General features: G+C 40.9%; 1 protein-coding gene across 2 annotated transcripts in view; it reads left to right on the top strand.

Annotated features, from left to right (window-relative positions):
* Positions 1–21,818, top strand: part of kcnd2 (potassium voltage-gated channel, Shal-related subfamily, member 2) — a 537,597-nt gene that overhangs the window by 488,802 nt on the left and 26,977 nt on the right. For both annotated transcript variants that reach the window (XM_078568002.1, XM_078567999.1), the window contains exon 2: positions 10,188–10,350. In XM_078568002.1, coding sequence (XP_078424128.1) covers positions 10,188–10,350 — 163 coding nt within the window. The remainder of the gene's footprint in view (positions 1–10,187; positions 10,351–21,818) is intronic.

Below are 21,818 nucleotides of genomic sequence, written 5' to 3'. Positions count from 1 at the left end.
CAGTGGCAGTGTCTTAGTTGAGTTCTGTGTAAGCCCAATGTTTACTTAAGAGTAATTAGAATTTGTAGTCCTAAACAGACTAACCATCATACACTTTACTTGTTAAATGTTTCTGACTTTACAAACAGCAGTACTTTAATTGGGGAGTAACATATAAACAAACATAAGTCTGATTAGTCGCCTGTTATACATGGCGTCCAGTTTTCTTTTGACTTAATTAAGCGGTGTGAATAACATGACCAATTCATATTGCCCATTTTACATCCCTGTCACAGTTGAAACTTCTGGCAACTCTGACCTATTGTGAGCAGCACCACTGGGAATTTAATAATCTATATATATAAGTTTTGTGTCTAGTATCAGTTTGTCACATGGACACTTTGATACAGATATATGCAATCTCTGAATAAAGGAGGAGGCCGATCATTTATCAGGGGGTTGCCGTTTTCAGATGGCTAACAATTGCCTTGTGATTGACATGAGCAGTTTAAAAGTTTAGATATTTACCCAGGTTTGCCCATTTATCAGCAAAGGCAAAGTTAGCAGCTTAACATCGCAACTGTGCTACAAACCTGAGATTATCCATGAGTAATGTCATGGGGGATCTGCTAGTAATTGCTAAAAGAATGCTTACTGCTATGAAATGTTATAGAAGCATGTTAATTAGACCAAGAAGAAACAACTCACTCACTCACTTTTCCAGAACAGCTTCATCTAATTCAGGGTTGTGGGGAGCCACAACCTATCCCGACAGACAATGGACGCTAGGCGGGTTACATCCAGGACGGGATACCAGTCCATCACAGAGGACACACTCACACGCACACACACAGACACACACACTGGGAGGCAATTTACCGCAGCCAATCCACCTAACCAGCACGCCTTTGGACAGTGGGAGGAAACTGGAGCAACTGATGGAAACCCACGCAGACACAGGGAGAACGTGCAAACTCCACACAGGGAAGAAACAACTGTTGCTGTTAATTTTTTAAGGTTACTTTTATTTTCAAATTATTACTTGTGTTTGCTTCTAGCATGCTTCTGTAATGTTCTGTTACAAAACATTGGTGTCTTTTTTATGTCATTATGGTTGGCCATGGAAACCTTTGCGATGGTTTGAGGCTAGTATAAATGATAAAAGGACAAGAAGAGGCCCTCAAGGGTCTAAAATTTTAATTCACCCTTCTACCATCCAACTGAATTTTGGGTGCTCCAAGTACCCTACTCTGATTAATCTGAACAACAGCTATGCAATATATAAATCAGAAAATATTAGAACTACTTAAATTAACATGTATGCAAAAATAAAATGTGTGTTTTTGGAATGTTAAATATAAGTGCAATTTATAGTGCAGCAAAACAGATGACATTTTTTGAGTAAAACAATTGATTTTAACAAAATTCAGTAACTTAACAGTAGCTAGGAACAGAACTGAAAATCTCAGCACACGAGCAGAAACTACGAGTTCCATAAACAATCCTTGGAATGACAGGAAAGCTGAGTTGTTTCTTGATGGCTGCAGGATTGTGAAAGAAAACTGTGTAGAAAAAAGTTAACACTTATTAAATAACATAACACTATGTAAGTTATGTGGCATTACCATGCTGCTGACAATCTTCTTAAAGTGAGCATGGATGCACATTACCTGGAATTGTGACATACAGTACTCTTTTAGGCATAGTGCAACACATTTAAATGTTATATTGTATGAACTGTAACAAGGAAAAATAGACATTTTACGAGGAAGCTAATGCAAAAGATTGGTATCTCCTTAGATTCATGAAGTATTACAGAAAGTATATATATATATATATATAAGATACTTGATTAAGGCATTTAATTCCAAAGGTTATGGTGGAGAGCTATATCAGATTTTCACAGAATGGCAGGCCCTGCACTAAATTTATATCAGTATTACATCCTGTTAGTTTTACATGCATAGCTATTGGCCTGGATTTTGCAGTCAGCAGTGAAGTGACAGAGCTCACCATTGACCTTGAAAAAGCTACCATAAAGATCTCTGTGGCATGGATTTCCCTTTCCTAATGTTAGTTCGATTATGATAAAAAGTCTAGGGGATATCCCAGCACATGCAGCAACAGTTCATCAACAAGCTAAGCAGCCAATCACATTGAATAATTCTCACAGACAGCAAACTAGGAAGCAAAATGCACTGATTATAATTCACTTATAAATTTTACAGGAAGCAAAATAAGGATAGGGACATACACATGGGATTAAAAATTTAAAGATTGTTATATTAGAAACCTATGTAATTTATATTATAATGTAGAAATTTGACATTCTACAAATTGAAAATTAGCTTTTCAAGACCAGAGAGGTTGTTCAGCTGTAGTTATTGCAAGTCATTGCAATAAATAAATAAACATAAGTCAGAGATTTATGTCAGAAACCTATTGCACATATTGTGTGTTTACTATGAGATTTTTTCTTATTTTGTGCATATGATATGAAAGCAGAGACACTAAGCAAGAACAGTTCTTTCTGTCATTACTTTGTTTTTTTTCACAGTAATACTGCAGTATGAAAGGGGCAGTTCAAAGGATTTATAAAGATTGCCTTCTGCAGAGACTTTAACAGTGCACTCTGTGGAGAAGCAGGGAAACATTCATTGACAGAAGCTTCTGAATTTCTACTTTTATTTGCACATGTGCTGTCGCTGGAAGTTGCTGTTGATTTCACAGTTGTAATGATGTAGTTTCAACATCATTACAACCACAAAATCTGGGCCATAAAATTGGACGTAAATGGAGATTAACGTGAAACGTTTTATGTCTCATGAATTTTCATCACCAGATTCAAATTCTACTTTCTGCTCCACATTCAGGTTTTAATCTTAAAAGCTATACAACAACCTAACTGTTAATTATTGATATTCATGTCATGTTAGTAGTCTGCAGAGAGAGTTTTCATAACTCTAATCTTTCTATATCATAAAATCATATATTGTTCATGATAAAGACTAGCAGCGCCTTATCCTCAAGTATTTAAAAAATGTATTCCACTTGCAGATTTGAAAAAGTGTTTTTGATGCAACCAAGCAGTGACTAACCCTCTGATTGGAGCCTTAATCTTCTCCTACGCAGAGAAATGTGACATTTTTTCCTCCAGCCCCAGAAAACCCAAGCCCTGCTCTCCAACCACCTCAAGCTAAGCAATAAACTGTGGGGGTGGTGCTAAGAATTGACACAAAATAACAAAATAATCCAAGAGTAAAAAGTTTAAATTATAGGCAGTTTAGTCTTAATCATTTTTTAATCATTTGTCATGAAGTTTTAAGTGTCGAGACTTGACCTTCCAGCACTCCAAATTTTTCAGAAATAATTGTAAGTGAAAGTCTTTGTGGCAAGTTAGCGGCATTGCCATTCACCACAGCCTCTACGGTTCAGTTCTTTTCCAAAGCCTTCATTTTTAATATATGTTTATACTTGTAATAAGAGAATTTTGAGACAAACAAACAGTGAGATATTATTAAAATACTCTTGTTCCAAAGCATTAACTGAATAACTGGGCTTGTTTTGGAGACTGAGTAAAGATTGATACTTAGTCCCAAGTCATTGCACCTAAATAAATCACATAAGTCAGAGATTTATGTCAGAAACCTATTGTACATGTTGTGCGTTTACTATGAGATTTTTCTTATTTTGTGCATATGATATGAAAGCAGAGACACTAAGCAAGAACAGTTCTTTCTGTCATTACTGAAACTCATCCACAATCCACACATCAACATTCTGGCATTTTAAAATTTAATGTTTCATCTTTATTTTTATAATTTTAATTGGTTGCTTAACAAATACATTGAACATATTTCATGATTATAAGCTGTAGAATGTCATATAGTACTGTTAACCTTAATGCACCACTGACTTTGTTACTCCTGAATTATCAGATTTGGTCAATCTAGTCTTGAAATATAAATCATTTCCACAATATATCCTCAACTATATTTATTCAATTATAGCACCACAAAATTAGTAGTTTTAATGTTTTCACTGCATCTTAGCATACCAAAATTATGAAATTCAATTTCTCATTGTGTTCAAAGTTTTAAGGCAATCACTAGACAAGTTATACTTCGTAGGAATCGATGTATAATATTTCAAATGACTTTTGTTTCATCTCAGAACATGATATTGAATTATTGGGCAAAGTTTTCAAATTTGACAGACCCATGTGTTGGATGGTAACAGATTGGTTGCCCATTTTACACCATTGAAGTTACCAAGGAAAACCAGGCGGGGTGTCAAGCAAGCAGTCGATCTGCCACCACTCAATTTTCTTGCTCACCAAAATTAAAAGCTCCACCAATCTGGGGGAGAGTTTGAGGCCTCCCATATGGTGCAAGCAGGCAATTGCATCACAAAAATGGTGGACACTGCTTGACAGTCTGTTCTGGCTGATGATGTAGCTGTCCCTCTCATCCCCAGGGCCTACCGACCTGTGTCAGCTGTTTTTAATAAGCTAATTGGGGTCCCATGATGTACACAGAATGCCAGTTGCCATTTTATGGCTGTCATGGAGGAGTCCTCACCATGCACACTCTGCTCCATAGTTGCTACTGGTCCAGCCTGAGAGGAGTCAACAAATACGCTTTAATTTATCTTTGCAGGCCAGGAGAAGCAGAAGTGTATATGTCTGGCAATTCAAATTTATGTTGAAAATTGAAATAGGAACGACTGATGACCATCATATTACTTTTCCCCTTTAATATAATACAAAGACTGTATGCCTAGGAAGAGTTGACATGTATTGCCAATAACTGCATCACCTAGTAAAGTGTAACAGTAAATACTGTATTATGTAATAAACTCATTTCAGTTAAATTGACTTGCAATAGCTGTGCAAATTCGTGGTTATAAAGACACTTTAAAATGTAGTTCATGTACCCTCCAGTGGAAGCTATCAGCCACTGCAATAACTATTCTTATTCATATTCAAACAAAATAATTTCTCTTGTATGATACATTAGGAATGTTAACTGGCTATAAAAGGGGGAAATGCTAAACTGTAGCATTAGAACTAAGAGCTTTTATTAATGAAGAAACAAGTACATAGTGAATTACTGTATGTGATTGGTGGGTGATGCAGTAGACCATCATTACTGCTGTAAGCAACATTGCTTGAGGCCAATTGTCTTTTATTTATTCTTTCATGGGAAGCGGGCGTCACAGGCAAGGCCAGCATTTGTTGTCCATCCCTAATTGAACTGAGTGGGCAATTCAGAGGGAAGTTAAGAGTCAAACACATTGCTGTGGGTCTGGAGTCACATGTAGGCTAGACCAGGTGTGGATGGCAGATTTCCTTCCCTAATGGACATTAGTGAACCAGATGGATTTTTACAACAATCAGCTATCACTGACAATAGCTTTTAATTCCAGATTTTATAAATTGGATTCAAATTCCACCAGCTGCCATGGTGAGATTTGAACGTGCATCACCAGAGCATTAGCCTGGGCCTATGGATTACTAGCCCAGTGACATTACCACTACGCCACCATCTCCCCTCATATAGCTATATTATACCTGAAACGACACATGTAGGAATAGCAGACATGTCTGACCATAGCCAGCTGTACATAACACAATCTTTAGGAACTTTAAAACAAATTGTATTATAATTATGTAATGGCACCAGTTCTCCACACATGCCTATTTAAAAGCACTGTGCAAAATGATATGCTGATTATTTTACTGGATCAAAGATGTTCTTTTAATGTAAATTCATTTACTTTGAGCTATATGCTGTTTTTTTAAAATTACCTGATACTGAGCAGAATCTTCTGTGCCCATTGGCGTCGAGCGTCATGGCGGGCATGAGCAGACAATATGGCAGGAAGGCCAAAAACCAGTTTAACCCTGTAGTGAAAGCAGTTTGCAATCGTCCGCTCTGCCCGTCAATGGCGGCCACATTTCCCACCGCCGCACGTCGGGAACTTCATTTTCATACATCTGCACACCATTATAAGCCCTGCTGGCCGGAATCAACCCCCCACGTCAAATTTACCACCCACGTTGGCAGGAAAATATGCCGGTGCAGAACACGTCTTGACAAGTGTGACATTCAGAAGTCGGGGCTTACCGTCAGGGCCTTGCTCAGATCGTGGACACCTGAGGAGCAGAAGATGCTGCAGCCCTACAGCTACCGGGGCCTGGAGGAACACGTGCATCACATGCTGGGTGGATTTATTTGGACATGAAGAAGCTCATGGAAGGTGGAAGGTCACTGTTGAGCGTCTGCTTTGGTACATCATTGTCTTGACCATGATATGCTACAGATGATCGTCGAGGGGGTGGAGAGGAAGGTCAAGCTGTGAGTGGAAGAAAACGGTATACCGGGGGATGGGAGAGGAAGGTCTAGGTTTGATTGGGAGAGGAAAGTGTACCAGGGGTGAGGGGGTTGGTGAGATTGGGAGGGTGGGAACGATGGTGTCTGGGGGTTTGAGGTTGGGATGGGGGAGGGTGTAACAGGGGAGAATGGGGCAACTGAGGAGGTAGATGTAAGGGGGAGGGAGGTGTAAGGGAAGGATGGGGGAAGGACTTCTGGTGGAGCAAAGAGCTCGGGGGGAGCAGAACTTCGAGGGGAGCAAGGAGTTCAGAGTGGGGCAGAACTTTGGGGGAGGAAGGAGTTCAGAGGGGGGTAGGATGGAGTTTGGAGGAGGCAAGGAGTCCAGGGGGTGGAAGTAGTTTAGATGGGGGAAGAAGTTCGGAGGTGGGGAAGGACTTCAGGTGGAGCAAGGAGTTCGGAAGGGGGCAGGACTTTGGGGGGGGAGGAAGGAGTTTGGAAGGGGCAAGGAGTCCAGGGGAAGGAAGAAGTAAGGGGGGTGGGATCAGGTGAACGTGCAAGGGAAGGGTCTGTGGAGTTGATGACTGCCTCCTGGGGAGTGAACTGAGGGTGAGCATGGTAGCAGGGAATTATGAGTACGAGGGAGGGTAGAGTGACCTGGTAGGGTTGGAGGGTGAGGGTGTGGCGGTAGAAGGGATGGCGAGTGTGGTTGGTGGGGACTCAGAGACAGACACGGACACTGGGGATGGGAAGGAGGAGGTCAGGGAGGTCAATGTGGATGAGGGTGGGATTTTCGGGAAGTTAGGGAACGGGCACGTTCACGTGGACATCCTGAAACGAAAAAGGTTCTGGCTGGTAGGCGACAATAGGGTGGTGGAAGGTAATGCCAGGGGTCAACAGTGATGAGCGAAAAGATATGGGTGATTGGGGGAGGGGAAAGGATAGGGGGAGGCTAAAGATAAACATCATCAGTACGATGCTTCTAAAATCAAAATTGAAAGGAGCTTGTGTCGGGCTAATTCTAGACACCCTAGGCAAGCAAATCATCCTCTCTGCATCTTCCTTATCACACTCTTAAGAATGTCCTGATTCAATGAGATTACCTCTCACTTTTCTTCTAAGGAATAGGGAATATATTCCTAGTCTACTCAATCTCATGGGGTAATCACTGTTAACCACGTCTCTTATTGAAATTAAAACTAAGACAAAGCATCTTTCTTTGCTGGAGAGAGTTTATTGATTTAGTTCACAGTCAACACTGCTCCAACCCACCAGTATCCCACCTATCCCTACTTATGGGTGTAGAAATACCCATCACCTTTTTAATAATGTAATTGCCATTATTGACAATCACCTCATCCCAGTCGAGTGAACCCAGGTTTCACTCCCTTTAAGTTAAGTATATCCTTCCTTAGGCAAGGAGTCCAGAAGTGTACACTGTGCTCCATTTGTGGTCTCATCAAGGCCCTCAACTATGAAGACTTCATCACTCTTTTACTCCCTATTTTAATCAAGGTTAACATATCATTTGTTTTCCTAATCGCTCTGCTGTACCTGCAAGTTATCTTTCTGTGATTTGTGTACACTGACATCCAGGTCCTTCTGAATACAAACATTTCCCAATCTGTCACCATTTTAAAAAAAAATCAACTTTTTCTATTTTTCTTTCCAAAATGGATAACTTCATGCTTCCCCACATTATATTCCATCTGCTATGTTCTTGCCCGCTCATTTAAACTGTTTTTACCCCTTTTCACTCCCTTTGCATATGTCTCATATCTTACTTTCCCATTTAACTTTGTATTATCAGCAAACTGGGCTACATTACATTCAATCCCCTCATCTAAGTCACTGATACAAATTATAAATAGCTGAGGCTCAAGCACTGATCCTTGAAGTAGCCTGCGAGGTACAGCCTGCCAACCCAAAAATTATTCATTTATTCCTATTCTGTTTTCTGTCCGTTAACCAATTATGGGGTCATGAGGAGTGTCTTTGGACATGAGTTAGCATGGAAAGTATGAGGAGGCCATGGAGAGTGGCTGGGGGGAATGGGTAAGAACTTTTGAACTTACCTTTTGAAAAGTTCCCAAATCCAGACTACGGTTCACGCTTGCTCTAAGGGACCGTAAACTATGTGTCATTGGTAACACTTGCCTGAAAATCACAGGGGGCTAGGAGATGCCTATCACCCGCAGTGGAGCCAGCCAGGCTGGGAGTGCAGGGTACAGATTCGCTACACTTAACCTGTGCCAGCAAAAATTGCCGGTGCCAGGAAGGGAGGTGGGAATCCTGAAATTGGATCCTGCTACCATTTTTAAAAGATTTCGGAGTTGTTCCCACTCTGCAGTAATCCAGCCCAAGGTATTTGTTTCATCTCTCTGCCATTTCTTTATTCCTCCATTATAATTTGTTCTGTCTCTGCCTTAAAGTGACCTATATTTTTGCTAATCTCTTTTTACAAACCTGTGGAGCTTTTACAAACTGTTTTTTGTCTCTTGCTAGTTTAGTCTCATATCCTCTTTTGCTTTATCAATTTCTTGATAATCCTTCGCTGAATTCTAAAATCTTCTGAGCCCTTGGGCTTTCTATTCTTTTTGAAAATATTATATGCCTACTTCTCTTGTTAGCCACGAGAGAAGGATCACTTTTCCCATGGGCCTTCTATTTTCTAAGGGAATACTTATTTGTTATCAATAATGAATTAATTATTTAAATGTTTGGCATTGCTATCTACCTTGAAATCTTTTAATCTATTTTCCAAATCCATTGTAGCCAACTCACTCCCCATATCTATGTAGTTTGCATTGTTCAGGTTTAAGATCTTCTGACTTAACTAAGCCACTCTCAAACTCAATATAAAATTCCATTCCCTAGAGGCTTCTTTCCTACAAGTTTATTGCTCAACCCTTTCTCATTGCACACTGCTAGATCTAAAATAGACTGTCCCCTGGTTGGTTCCTCAACATGATAACGTATCAAACAATCTTGTATACATTCCATGGACTCATCTTCCACATTGTTACTGTAAATTTAGTTTACCCAATCTATATGAAAATTAAAGTCCCCCATGATTACTGTCTTATCGTTGTTACATGCACCTCTAAGCTCTTGATTTATTTTCACTTTACCTGAAAATGTTGCAAATTACTTTGCCTGACGCTACACTTACTGTTAGCTAGCTGAAAAACTACTCTCATCAGTGTTTTCTGTCCCTTGTTGTTCCTTAGCTCCATCCAAATTACTGCTACATCTTGACTTTCCGAGCTATGATCCCTTCTCTTTACAGCCTTTATCTCATTCTTTATTATTGGAGAGAGCCCCCCAACCCCCCACCTCTTTTTCCGTTTTGCCTAGCTCTTTTAAAAGTCAAGTGTGCTGAAATATTAAGTTCCTAACTTGCTCACTCTGCAGCAGTATTTCCATAATGGTTATGAGGCTAATGAGATTAATGTCTCTTCTGTGCTGTGGTCATTGTCTAAGGAGTAGATATTGCAGGTCCATACTGTAAAAAGTTGGCAGCGCTGGGTAACAGAATAATTTCTTATTTTTCAGAGATTATTTTTGACCAATTAGCTGTTTTATTTTAACAAAACTGTTCTGGACCTTACTAAAAAAAAACCAGAATGAACACAAGTGCACATGGTTTGGCATGCTGGTAGGGACAAAGCATGGAAAAAAGACTAAACAAAGCTGAAATTCAAACTGAAATTAAACTTGGTTTTTGTAACTCTGGTACTCATATTTTAAATGTTCCTTATCAAATTGATCATACTGCTATAATCTGCTATATATCTTTTATTTCTAAACATCATTCTGAAGGTCTGGGAGTTACCTTATTGTTAAAACCTGATGGTTTTTTTCTTTTTGGTGCAGGTATGGTGACATGGTACCAAAGACCATTGCTGGGAAGGTTTTTGGTTCTATCTGCTCTTTGAGTGGTGTGTTGGTTATTGCCTTACCAGTCCCAGTGATTGTCTCAAACTTCAGCCGTATCTACCATCAGAACCAACGGGCAGATAAACGCAAGGCACAGAAGGTATTTGCTGCTTATTTTTCTTCTATTTAATGTACAATGAATAACAGACCTGACACTTATTTATGACAAGTTTAGGGTCGCTCCTGTTTGTACCGGTTACTTGCACAAATGTCTTTTTGTGCCCACAAGGACATCACCAACTGTTACGAGAATTCAATCCCCATCAGCAAAAGCAGGTGTGCTTCACCGCTTTCCTCTTTTGGGGTGGGCTAAGTAGAGAGCTTTGTGAGTGCAATGTCTCCAAAAGTAAGTTTAGCAATATAAGTAACAACTCCATTTAACCAACTATATGAAAATAGTTGCAAAATTTTCAATTCTTTTTAAAATGTTATCTGTCAGAAGACTAATGACTGTCATCTTAGCATTGGTAATTATGGCTCAGGACCCTGATTTGTATGTGTTGACCCCAACTGAAAGAAAGGTAGTTTAGTCCTTTAAGTACTTATTGTCCTTTGAATCTTTAAAAAGTGTAAATCATCCATCACTTTATTCTTTCCAATTCTAGCAGCAGAAGTTTCACCTCCCTTGGGGGAGGGGGGCATAGTGGTATTGTCACAGGACAAGTAATCCAGAGACTCAGAGTAATGGTCTGGGGACCCGGGTTCAAACGACAGCTAGTGGAATTTGAATTCAATAAAAATCTGCAATTAAAAGTCTGATAATGACCATGAAACCACTGTTGATAGTCATAAAAACCCATCCGGCTCACTAATGTTCTTTAGGAAGGAGATCTGCTGGCCTATGTGTGACTCCAGACCCACAGCAATGTGGTTGACTCTTAAATGCCCTCTAAACAAGGCCAATTAGCAACGGGCAATAAACGCTGGCTGAGCCAGCGACACCCATGTCCCATGAACAAATGATAAAATGTTTTTTTTATATAAAACAGGCAGTAGCAGATTGGCTACTCATTATACACCCCATTCAATGGTTTTTCGGTTGTGGTTGAAAGCTCTGCCTAATAGTTAATGTTTGGAAATATCACTAGAGATCCCTGACTTGTTTTATCATCCATCTCTTTTAGATTTCTCAGGCTATTGTGCTATTCCTACCCAAAAGGATAATAAGGTGATATCCAATGCCAATAAAACTGAGCCAGATGCAAGAACTCCTGTTTTCCCAGAACACAGGCTTGCTGAAACTAACTGATGCCCTCATTCAGGCTAAATTCTTGCATTTTGAGTGACTGAAAACTTGGTCCAAGTTATCTCTTAAAGGAAGAGAGAAAGGTAAAGAAGCAGAGAGGTTTAGGAAGGTTAAATACAAGAGCTATAGGCCTAAACTACTGAAGCCATTGCCTCCAATAGTGGACAAAGAAAGTTGCAGATGCACAAGAGGTCAGAGGTGGAGGAAGGCAGAGTTCTTGGAGATGGACATGGGCAAGGCCATGGAGAGATTTGAGCTTTCAATGAACTGAAGTTTTTGGACGATGGGAGATGGGAGGCTAGTCAGGAGAATATTGGAATAGTCGTGCTTGGAAGTAAGAAAATCATGGATGAGCTAGGATTTCAGCAGCAGATGGATTAAGACAGGGGCAGATATTCTGTAGATGCATGTGAGTGATCTTTGTGAAGGATATATCAGGAGCTCAGTTCTGGGTCAAATAGGATGCCAAGGTCATGAACAGTCTGTTTCAGACTGAAGCAGTGACCAGGGAGGGGATGGAATCAGTGACTAGAGTATGGAGTTTGTGTGGCAGGGGCCACAAATGATGGCTTTGTTCTTCCAACTGTTTTTTAGAGGAAATTTCAGATCATCCAAAACTGGATGCCAAACAAGCATTCTGAAAACACAGAGGCTGTAGATGGGTCAAGAGAGGTATGGCATTCCATAAGTGTCAGCAAAAAACTCTTAACTTCTTTTTTTGTTCTTTTGGTAACGATCTTAAATTTATGTATTCTAGTTACCAACTCACCAATTATCGGAAATTGTTTACCCTATTTACTTTGTCAAAACCTTTCAGAATTTCAAATATTACTGTCCGATCTCCTCTTAACCTTCTTTGATCTAATAAAAAGAGCCTCAGTGTCTCTAGCCTCTCCTGATATCCACAGTCTCTCATCCTTGAGATCACCTTCGTAAATCCCTTCTATACTGTTTCACGGACATTAACGTCCTTGCGAAAGTAGGGCGCCCATAACTGGACACAATATTCTAACTATCCTTCTCTATGTGGATCAATGCCAAATATGCAATGTGCTTAGGTAGGTCACAGTAGAGTATGACGTACAGTTCTAATCACTGTGTTACTGGAAGAATCTGATCACACTAGTGAGGGTACAGAAGTTTTCAAAGATGGTGCCAGGAAAGTTGGGAGGAGTTTCTTTAGAACAGAAGAGGCTGAGGGGAGAATTAATTGATGATGCAGAGCACTCACTCACCAAGCTATCAGTGACTGACCTGTTTGAGGTTTTATTTTCAATATTTTACTTTGGCTATTTATAGCAAGGGTTAAGGACTCAGGTATGCATATAAAGCTTCAATAGGTCAAAAGAGAAATGTTTGGATATATCCTTCATTAGAATGGCCATAGTCATACTGGACAACCAACCCTCTATCATATAGTTCTCCAACTGTGGCAGCTCTAATGGAGAGCTACACCCAAACAATGAACCTATCTTCTTTCATATCCTGATCAACCTGCTTACTTACACACCATTTATTTCTTTTTAATAACACACTCAGCCCAGAATATTGAGATTAAATTCTCCCCTTTGTATGCTGTAAAGATCCTATGAGAAATAACTTTAGACAATCTCAGATAAACTGCTTTTAACACCTTTTGGAACTGAATGGCATTCTTGTTCCAGGGAGGTGCAAACTGACCTTTGAAGGTAGAAGCCCCTTTTATATTTTTACTAATACCCAAATTCTTTGAAAACTATTTTGATCCATTACCTGGTGTTCAAGACCAAGCAAACACCTGACGTATAAACTTGGTGATATTCTTTGTTCTGATTGAAAGCAAGCAATGGATAGAACATAACGTAAGAACTAGGAGCAGGAGTAGGCAATTCAGCCCCTCGAGCCCACCCCACCATTCATTACGATCATGGCTGATCTCATTTTGGCCTCAACTCCAATTTCCCGCCCTCTCCCCATAACCTTTCAACCCATTACTAATTAAAAATCTGTCTATCTCCTCCTTAAATTCATTCAGCGTCCCAGCAACCACTGCACTCTGAGGTAATGAATTCCACAGATTCACGACCCTTTGAGAAAAGTAATTCCTCCTCATCTCTGATTTAAATCTACCACCCCTTAGCCTAAAACTACGGCCCCCTCATTCTAGAATGCCCCACAAGGGGAAACATCTGCTCCACGTCTACTTTGTCTATCCCTTTTAGCATCTTACGTACCTCAATTAGATCTCCTCTCATCCTTCTAAACTCTAGCGAGTATAGGCCTAAACTGCTCAATCTCTCCTCATAAGACAAGCCCTGCATCTCTGGAATCAATCTAGTGAACCTCCTCTGAACCACCTCCAGTGCAACTACATCCTTCCTCAAGTAAGGGGACCAAAACTGTGCACAGTACTCCAGATGTGGTCTCACCAATGCCGTGTACAGTTGCAACAACACTTCCCTATTTTTATACTCTATTCCTTTAGCAATAAATGCCAAAATTCCATTTGCCTTCCTTATTACCTGCTGTACCTACATACTAGCTTTCAGCGATTCATGCATGAGGACACCCAGATCCCTCTGCACTGAAGCATTCTGAAGTTTCTCTCCATTTAAATAATAAGTCGCCTTTTTATTCTTCCGACCAAAATGGATGACCTCACACTTATCCACGTTAAACTCCATCTGCCAAATTTTGGCCCATTCACCTAACTTGTCCATATCTATTTGTAAATTTCTCAATTCTTCATTGTAACTTACATTCCCACCTATTTTGGTGTCATCTGCAAATTTAGCTATAGTACCTTCTATCCCTGAATCCAAGTCATTAATATAGATTGTAAATAGTTGGGGCCCAAGGACCGAACCCTGTGGCATCCCACTAGTTACAGCTTGCCACCCAGAAAAAGATCCATTTATCCCGACTGTCTGCTTTCTGTTGGTTAGCCAATCCTCTTTCCAAGCTAATATATTACCCCTAACTCCATGTGATCTTATCTTGTGTATTAATCTTGTGCGGCACCTTATCAAAGGCCTTCTGGAAGTCCAGATATACTACATCTACAGGATCCCCATTATCCACTTTGCTTGTCAAAGAACTCTAGCAAATTAGTCAAACACAATTTACTCTTCATAAAACCATGCTGATGGATTGCATTTTGACTTTCCAAATGCCCCATTACTACTTCCTTAATAATGGATTCTAACAATTTCCCAACGACAGACGTTAAACTAACTGGTCTATAGTTTCCTACTTTCTGCCTCCCCCCCTTTTTGAATAAGGGCGTTGTATTAGCATTTTTCCAATCCACTGGAACCTTTCCAGAATCCAGGGAATTTTGGAATATTATAGCCAATGCATCCACTATCTCCGCTGCCACTTCCTTTAAGACCCTGGGATGTAGGCCATCAGGTTCTGGGGACTTGTCACCCTTTAATCCCAATAGTTTGCTCAGTACTTTTTCTCTAGTGATGGCATGTATTTTAAGATAATAATTGGTTATGTATTGATCAGCAGTTTTCTGTTTGGTGTCCATACACATCTGCACAGCAAGTTTATAGAATCATCAAATGGTTACAGCACTGAAAGAGACCATTCAGCCTGTTCTGTCCGTGCCGGCTCTCTGGAAGAGCAATTCACCTAGTCCCATTCCTCCGCCTTCTGTAGCCCTGCAAATGTTTTTGCTTCAAATAATTATCCAATTCTCCTTTGAAAGCCTCGATTGAATCTGCCCCTACCACACTATCAGGCAGAGCATTCCAGATCCTAACCATATGCTGCATAAATGTCACTGTTGCTTCTTTTGCCAATCACTGCAGTGCTGTGTCCTCTGGTTCTCGACCCTTCTGCCAATGCATAAGTTTTTCCCTATCTATTGTGCCCATACTCTTCATGATTTTGAAAACCTCTATTAAATCTCCTCTTAATTTTCTCTTCTCCAAGCAGAATAACCCCAGGTTCTCTAATCTATCCATATAACTGAAATTCCTCATCTCTGGAACTGTTACCATAAATGTTTTTTGCATTCTCTCTAATGCTTTCACATTCTTTCTAAAGTGTGGTGCCCAGAGTTGGACATAATACTTCGGTTGAGGCTGAACCAGGGTTTTATAAAGGCTCACCATAAGTTCCTTGCTTTTGTACTTTATGTCCCCATTTATAAAGCCCAGAATCACATTTGGTTTGCTAACCACTTTCTCAACCTCCCTGCAACCTTCAGTAATTTGTGTACATATAACCTGAGGTCCCTCTGCTCCTGCACCCACTTTAGAATTGTATCTTTTATCTTATATTGCTTCTCCTCATTCTTCCTATCAAAATGAATCACTTCACATTACTCTGCATTAAATTTCATCTGCCACTTGTCTGCCCATTTCACCAGCCTATCTAAGTCCACCTGAAGTTTATCACTATCCTCCCCACAGTTAACAATATTTCCAAGTTTTGTATCATCTGCAAATTTTGAAATTGTTCCCTGTACACCAAAGTCTAGGCCATTAATATAGATCAAGGAAAGGAGTGGACCTAACACCGATCCCTGGGAAACCCCATTATGTATCTTCCTCTTGACCCAAAAACAACCGTTCACCCCTACTCTGTTTCCTGTCACTTCGTATCCATGCTGTCACTGTCCCTTTTATTCCAAGGGCTTCAACTTTGCTGACAAGCCCATTATGTGGAACTTTATCAAATGCCTTTCCAAAGTCTATGCACAGCACATAAACCACATGACCCTTATCAATCATTTCTCATCTCATCAAAAAATGCAAGCAAGTTAGCAAGTATTTCAGTGTTTAGTCAATTCGTTATTTCTTCATCCAGATATACTTAGACCCTAAAAACTCACCTTTCAGACTTACTAATTTCCTACTTAATATATGAGACTGCCAGTGCATTTGTTTTACTAGTCCAGTCGCATATTGGAGAAAGTATATTCATTAAAAAGCCATGAAAATATTAAAATATTTAGAATAAAATGTTTCCTTTTAGAAATCCTCAGAAATGTTCTCTTGCAGAGGCCTACTCCTGTGTCTCAAGTCTGAGGCTCACTTTGGGCTACATGCATTGAGATCCAAAAATCGATGTCCGCATTCCAGTCTGTTACAATCCCCATAGGAGAACCGTATACCTAAATAACTAAATGTGCCAGACAGCCTGCAATAAAGAAATTACCATCAAGATTTCACTTCTTGTAATTTTTACTTTTACACAAATCAGAATCAACTAATCAACTAGAAATAAATTAACAGGCAAATCGTACTTAAAATAAAAAGGTAAATTCCACTTTAAATAGTCGATACAACAAAGATACATCTTACACGATCACAAGCACCAGCATCACTCTCCACATGCATAAGGCACCACTTGCAGTTCCAAATTTCTCTAATTCAGCTTCTGGTACATATATTCTCTCACTTTTCCACACAATCAATTTGGCCTTCTCATCATGTTCACCGGCAGCAGTATTCCATTCAATTTCCCCGCACCCCGCATACGGTTAACACCGACAACGAGCTCATCTACAAACCCTCTCTCACTCGGGTCACTCAGTCCTCATGATCTAGCTTTCCAGACGTCCTTTTCAACCAACAATTCCTGGTTCACAACCTGGGCCTCTGATGCAAACTCTTAGCTCTTTCACATGCCTGAGCCATTCACAGCACTTTTAGGATTCAGCCCTTTTTAGCTCGGTCGCACATCGCTTCCCCCAGAGCTTCTGGAATTCTATTTTCCTTCCTACTGCCAAACAGAAAACTGATCTTTTTGCAGAGAGCTCAGCTTGCACAGATTCTAAATAATTGGCAAAAGCAGTAAATGTGATGTGAAGAAAAATATTTTCACCTAGAGGATGGTTGGAGTCTGGAACAAACTCCCTGAAAGGGTGGTGGAGGCAGGTTAGATCGAGGTATTCAAAAGGGAATTGGATTGCTACCTGAAAAGAGAGAATATGCAAGGTTACGGGGATAAGGCAGGGGAGTGGGACTAGGTGGAATGCTCTTTCAGAGAGCCAGTGCAGACTTGTTGGGCCAAATGGCCTCCTTCTGCATGGTAAAGACACTGTGATTCTATGCTGTTAAACACACCCGGAGTTTGATAACTGTGTCCTGCTGCAACATTACTTTCTGCCTGCATCTGTGTGCTGATCGCCTTCAATCTCCAGCTCTTCTTTGTGTATGCAGCTTTCCTTTGTGTTTACCAGCCACACTTCTTCTGGTCTTAACTTTCATCCTGTTGGCACAGCTTCCAGGTCAAAGGTCGCCAGTCCACATGGACCAGTATTTCTTATTATCCAAGAAAATTACAATTGATCCCTTTACAATGTATACAAACTCTTAAAAGTCCTTTTCAAACGTTCTTAAAAGCAATTACAAATGCAAAACATTTTAAAGAATTTAAAGATTTTCCTTACTGTAATTCATGTGAACTATTACATAATGCTGGTCAATGTAAGGGTCAATTTACCTTTGCAAGACAGATCCCTATGATGAACCTGCACTGCATTAAAAACACATCTACATTACACTAGAGCACCTAACAGTGACATTTGAAAGTGTCAAAGCATTTTATACTTAACCTTCAGAATACTCCCAATTCCTCTCCAAGTTTTCTGTTCAGCAAGCCAATGGTAAATGCTGAGTTGTTCAAATCCTAACGGGAAACTTGAAACAACTGTCACAACTTGTTTTGTAATTTGTATATGTTTCGAGATGCATGCCTTGAATTCAGCCATAATAAAACCACCAAGTCTTATAGATTTTTACAAAACTAGATTAAACATTTATTAATAAGAGAAATTATTTTAAACACATACATAGATCTGCAAATTACTACTATGATAACTTCTAAATCCCCTTCTTAATCTGACTCCCAGTTACACTTTTGTTAAGGTGACAGTAAGACACATAGATTTTAAAAGACCCAGGCAAGGTGACACACAATACCCTGAACCAGTCAAATTCAAAGTGAGTTTTCCTAACTTCAGTTCTTTGAAAACATCAGCTTGAAGTATAGATGGTGAAGGCTTTTCAAACTTGTTAGATCTTAAAAATGCGTACCCTTACACACAGCCTTCGCTCCTTTATACATATTTTCCCCTTTGAATGAAAATTCCCATTGTTTCACTATGTCTTTGGACTTTATCTTTCTGATAATAAAAATCTCTCATAGCACTAAGTTTTACCAGTAATCTTTGGGAAAAATAAACACACTGTTTCTAAATATCACCTGGCTAGGTGACACATTTCACCCCTCCTTTGAAAACAATCTAGTCTGGTTTATTTAACAGTGCAAATGTCCTTTTACACCTTACATTCTAAACTTCCCCCATGTTTACCATGTTTAAATCAAAACCTTTGGGACAGCTGCCTTTAATCCAATTAAGACACACACACACACACACAGACACACACACACACCAGACACTTTCCGGTTTCTGCATGAACACTCAAACATGACATGCTTTTAATGGGCTTCCAAAACCCCGCACCACCAGACGAAAATGGTGTGCAGCAGGAAATCCGGTTTTCATCCCCATTTCCAATGGGGAATGTGACCTCAGCAGGCGGATGTACGCTTTGCACATTGGGCCTTCCCGACCTTTAAAAAGGCCAAAGAAAAATAGCGCGGGGTCAGGAATGCAGAGGAAAATCAGATTTCCTCAAAGAAAGATCAAAGTGTGGCCATTTGTGCACTGAAACATGCCTCTGCACCCTACAATTAGGTGCTTTGATAATGAATAGCTGTTAAGTATTTTTAATAAATATTAAATGTCTCAGCTACTAAAAAATATATCATTTATCCACACTTTCTATAAATTGTTTTCAGAATCCATTTCCATTTGAAATTAGAATACCTGTCGATGATATCACAGTTGACCTAGAGTGTGCTACGGAGCAGGGATGTAAGGTTAGGGTAGACTAGAATAGAAGTTATACTTCATCATAGGTGTAAGAATATTGCAGAAACCAATCAGTGTGAGCAAATCGTCAAGCAAATAAAAAAGCAGTTACAGTAAATCGCCAGGTAGGCATCAGCCAGAATATTGTGAACAATTCTGGGTATGATGCTTCAGGACAGATTTAAAAAACTTAGAAAGGGTACAGAAGAGATTTATCCGGATGTTACCAGAGATGAGGAGAGGTTGGAAACAGAAGGATAAAAGACGAACTAATTGAGATTTTTCAAGATGATGGGAGCTTTGGTGGAGGAGATAGGGAAAAACTATTCCTTCTGGCAAGTGAATCAATAATCACACATCATAAATTTAAAATCATCGGCTAAAGATTTAGAAGGAAGATGAGGAGAAATCTTTTCATTCAGATGGTGGAATCTTCCATTCTGGAAACTAAGTCTGGTGGCGAGCAGCAAAGTTCGAGAGATTCCCGCTGGGTAGCAGGACAGCTGAACATGTGCAATCTTCTGATTTGCAGCTCATTAATTATGCATCTATTAGGAGCTTGGCAAATCTCGTGGTGAGGTGGGCCGGAAGTTGCCTGCCCCACCTTTACAACATGGGGTCGAAGGTCCTGGCGCCATATTTAAACAGCACCCGAATAGACAGTCGCTTACTGCAGTCCAGGACCTTCAATCTGGTTATTATTCAACATTAAAAGAGAATGCCAAAGAGAACAAAGCAACCTTTAGCCCTACGGTTCAGTGACAAATCCTTGGAGATTCTCTTCCAGGAAAGGCGGGAGGTACTCTTTCCGAGGTCTGGGAGCAGGAGCCCCCCCCCCCAACACTGACCATGGTGGCCTGAGAGGTGGTCGCCGCGTTGCTGGCCCCGTGGAGCCCAATAAAGGAACGGCCTGTAGCGCAGGAAACGCATGAATGATCTGCTGCACTCCACCAAGGTAAGTGAAACACCTACCCGCTCCAAACTCACACTTTCATAGGGGCTTCAGGCAATCTAAGGGTTAGAGTGCACAGGGATGTCACACACAACCAGCAGAGGGGACATCAGCACCAAATGTGTGCCAGCCACTTTAAGCTGTCCATCTCATATTAGTGCCTGGACAAACAGCTTCTTAATCATTTACTGGGGAGGACTCAACAGCTACAATAGGCATGTGTGCTTCTGAACTGCTCATTGACCCACTGACCTCACAATCAGTCCTTCTGTCTTTCTGCAGGACAAGATATCTCATATAACAAGAGAGAATGTGCGAAGACAGGAGGTGGCATCCCAGTAATCCCTCGAAGAACAGGCCACAGAGCTGGCAGAAGAGGAGAGAGACCATGCCCGCGCGGAAGGCGAGATCAGACTCCCCCAGCAACTACTGAGGATGCATCAAGTATCCAACTATAAGAGGCGGGCAATGACTGTGAGTGATCTTTAATGTATGAGCCTGAGTTAATCACTAAATCTCTCTTTTGTCTATTCCCAGGTACCAGTAAGAAAAGCATGGGGACATCATCTTCCAGTCTCCACAGCCCCAGCCCCCAGGGCACCTCTGAGGAAGAAGCCGCAGTATCCTCAGAGGAAGCACCGTCACTATGTTCTTGTACATGCAGCTGAGTTCTGGAGCGGGCTCAAGTTCACAACCTGGTGATCACCTCACAAACACGGGTCCACAGCAAGCAGAGGCAGTGACAGCCGACGTCTCTGACATTCAGAGGACTGCTGAAGACCAGGCCCCTGGTGAGTCTGCATCTGATGACAAGCCTCTGGACTCTGCCCTAAAAGACTTCTTGGAGATGCAGAGACAGGCAGGAGAACGTCAGGCGGAATTGTCAGAGGCTGTGGCAGACTGGACTGAAGACTGGAGGAGTCCGTCCACATTCTGCCTGTAGTCGTGGCTTCGACATGAGAACACATCGAAGTCTCCATGGGTAAGGGTGGCAACCACCTTGGAGTCCCAGATTCAGCAGTTTCTGCCGGATTTGCACTCGGACCTGCTCATCATCGCTCTAGCCAAGGTTTCAGCAGTAACGAGGTGAGGGGGGAGTCAGGGCACCTCGACCCCCCTCCAGGTGCCCCTCCTCCTCGGAGTCAGGGATGTGCATTCAGTCTGCCATGCCATACCCTTCAGAATCAGTATCTTCAGAAGGCCTATCATCTGCTCTATAAAGGACCTGGCGGAGGAATATGCAGCATTGTATCTCTCTTCAGCAAACGGGTGTCATGAGCCATGTCTTCTGGGGGTATCCCTTGTCCCCGAAGAGCCAGCCCTTTAAGTGCTGAGATCCTTCAAAGATTTCTGGCACCTGTGAGTGCGTCAAGATGTAAGAGTTGTGAGTGCTCCCTGGGCACCTAGCACAGACGTGTAGGATCTGCTTTCCATGATCACAAATTAATTGGACATTCAGAGAGTGAAATTCTTTTCGATTGATGAATCTCGCAG

This window comes from Cetorhinus maximus, chromosome 22 (genome assembly GCF_964194155.1).
Source record: "Cetorhinus maximus chromosome 22, sCetMax3.hap1.1, whole genome shotgun sequence".
In the NCBI taxonomy this organism is placed as follows: domain Eukaryota; kingdom Metazoa; phylum Chordata; class Chondrichthyes; order Lamniformes; family Cetorhinidae; genus Cetorhinus; species Cetorhinus maximus.
This window is presented reverse-complemented; position numbering and strand designations above follow the sequence as displayed.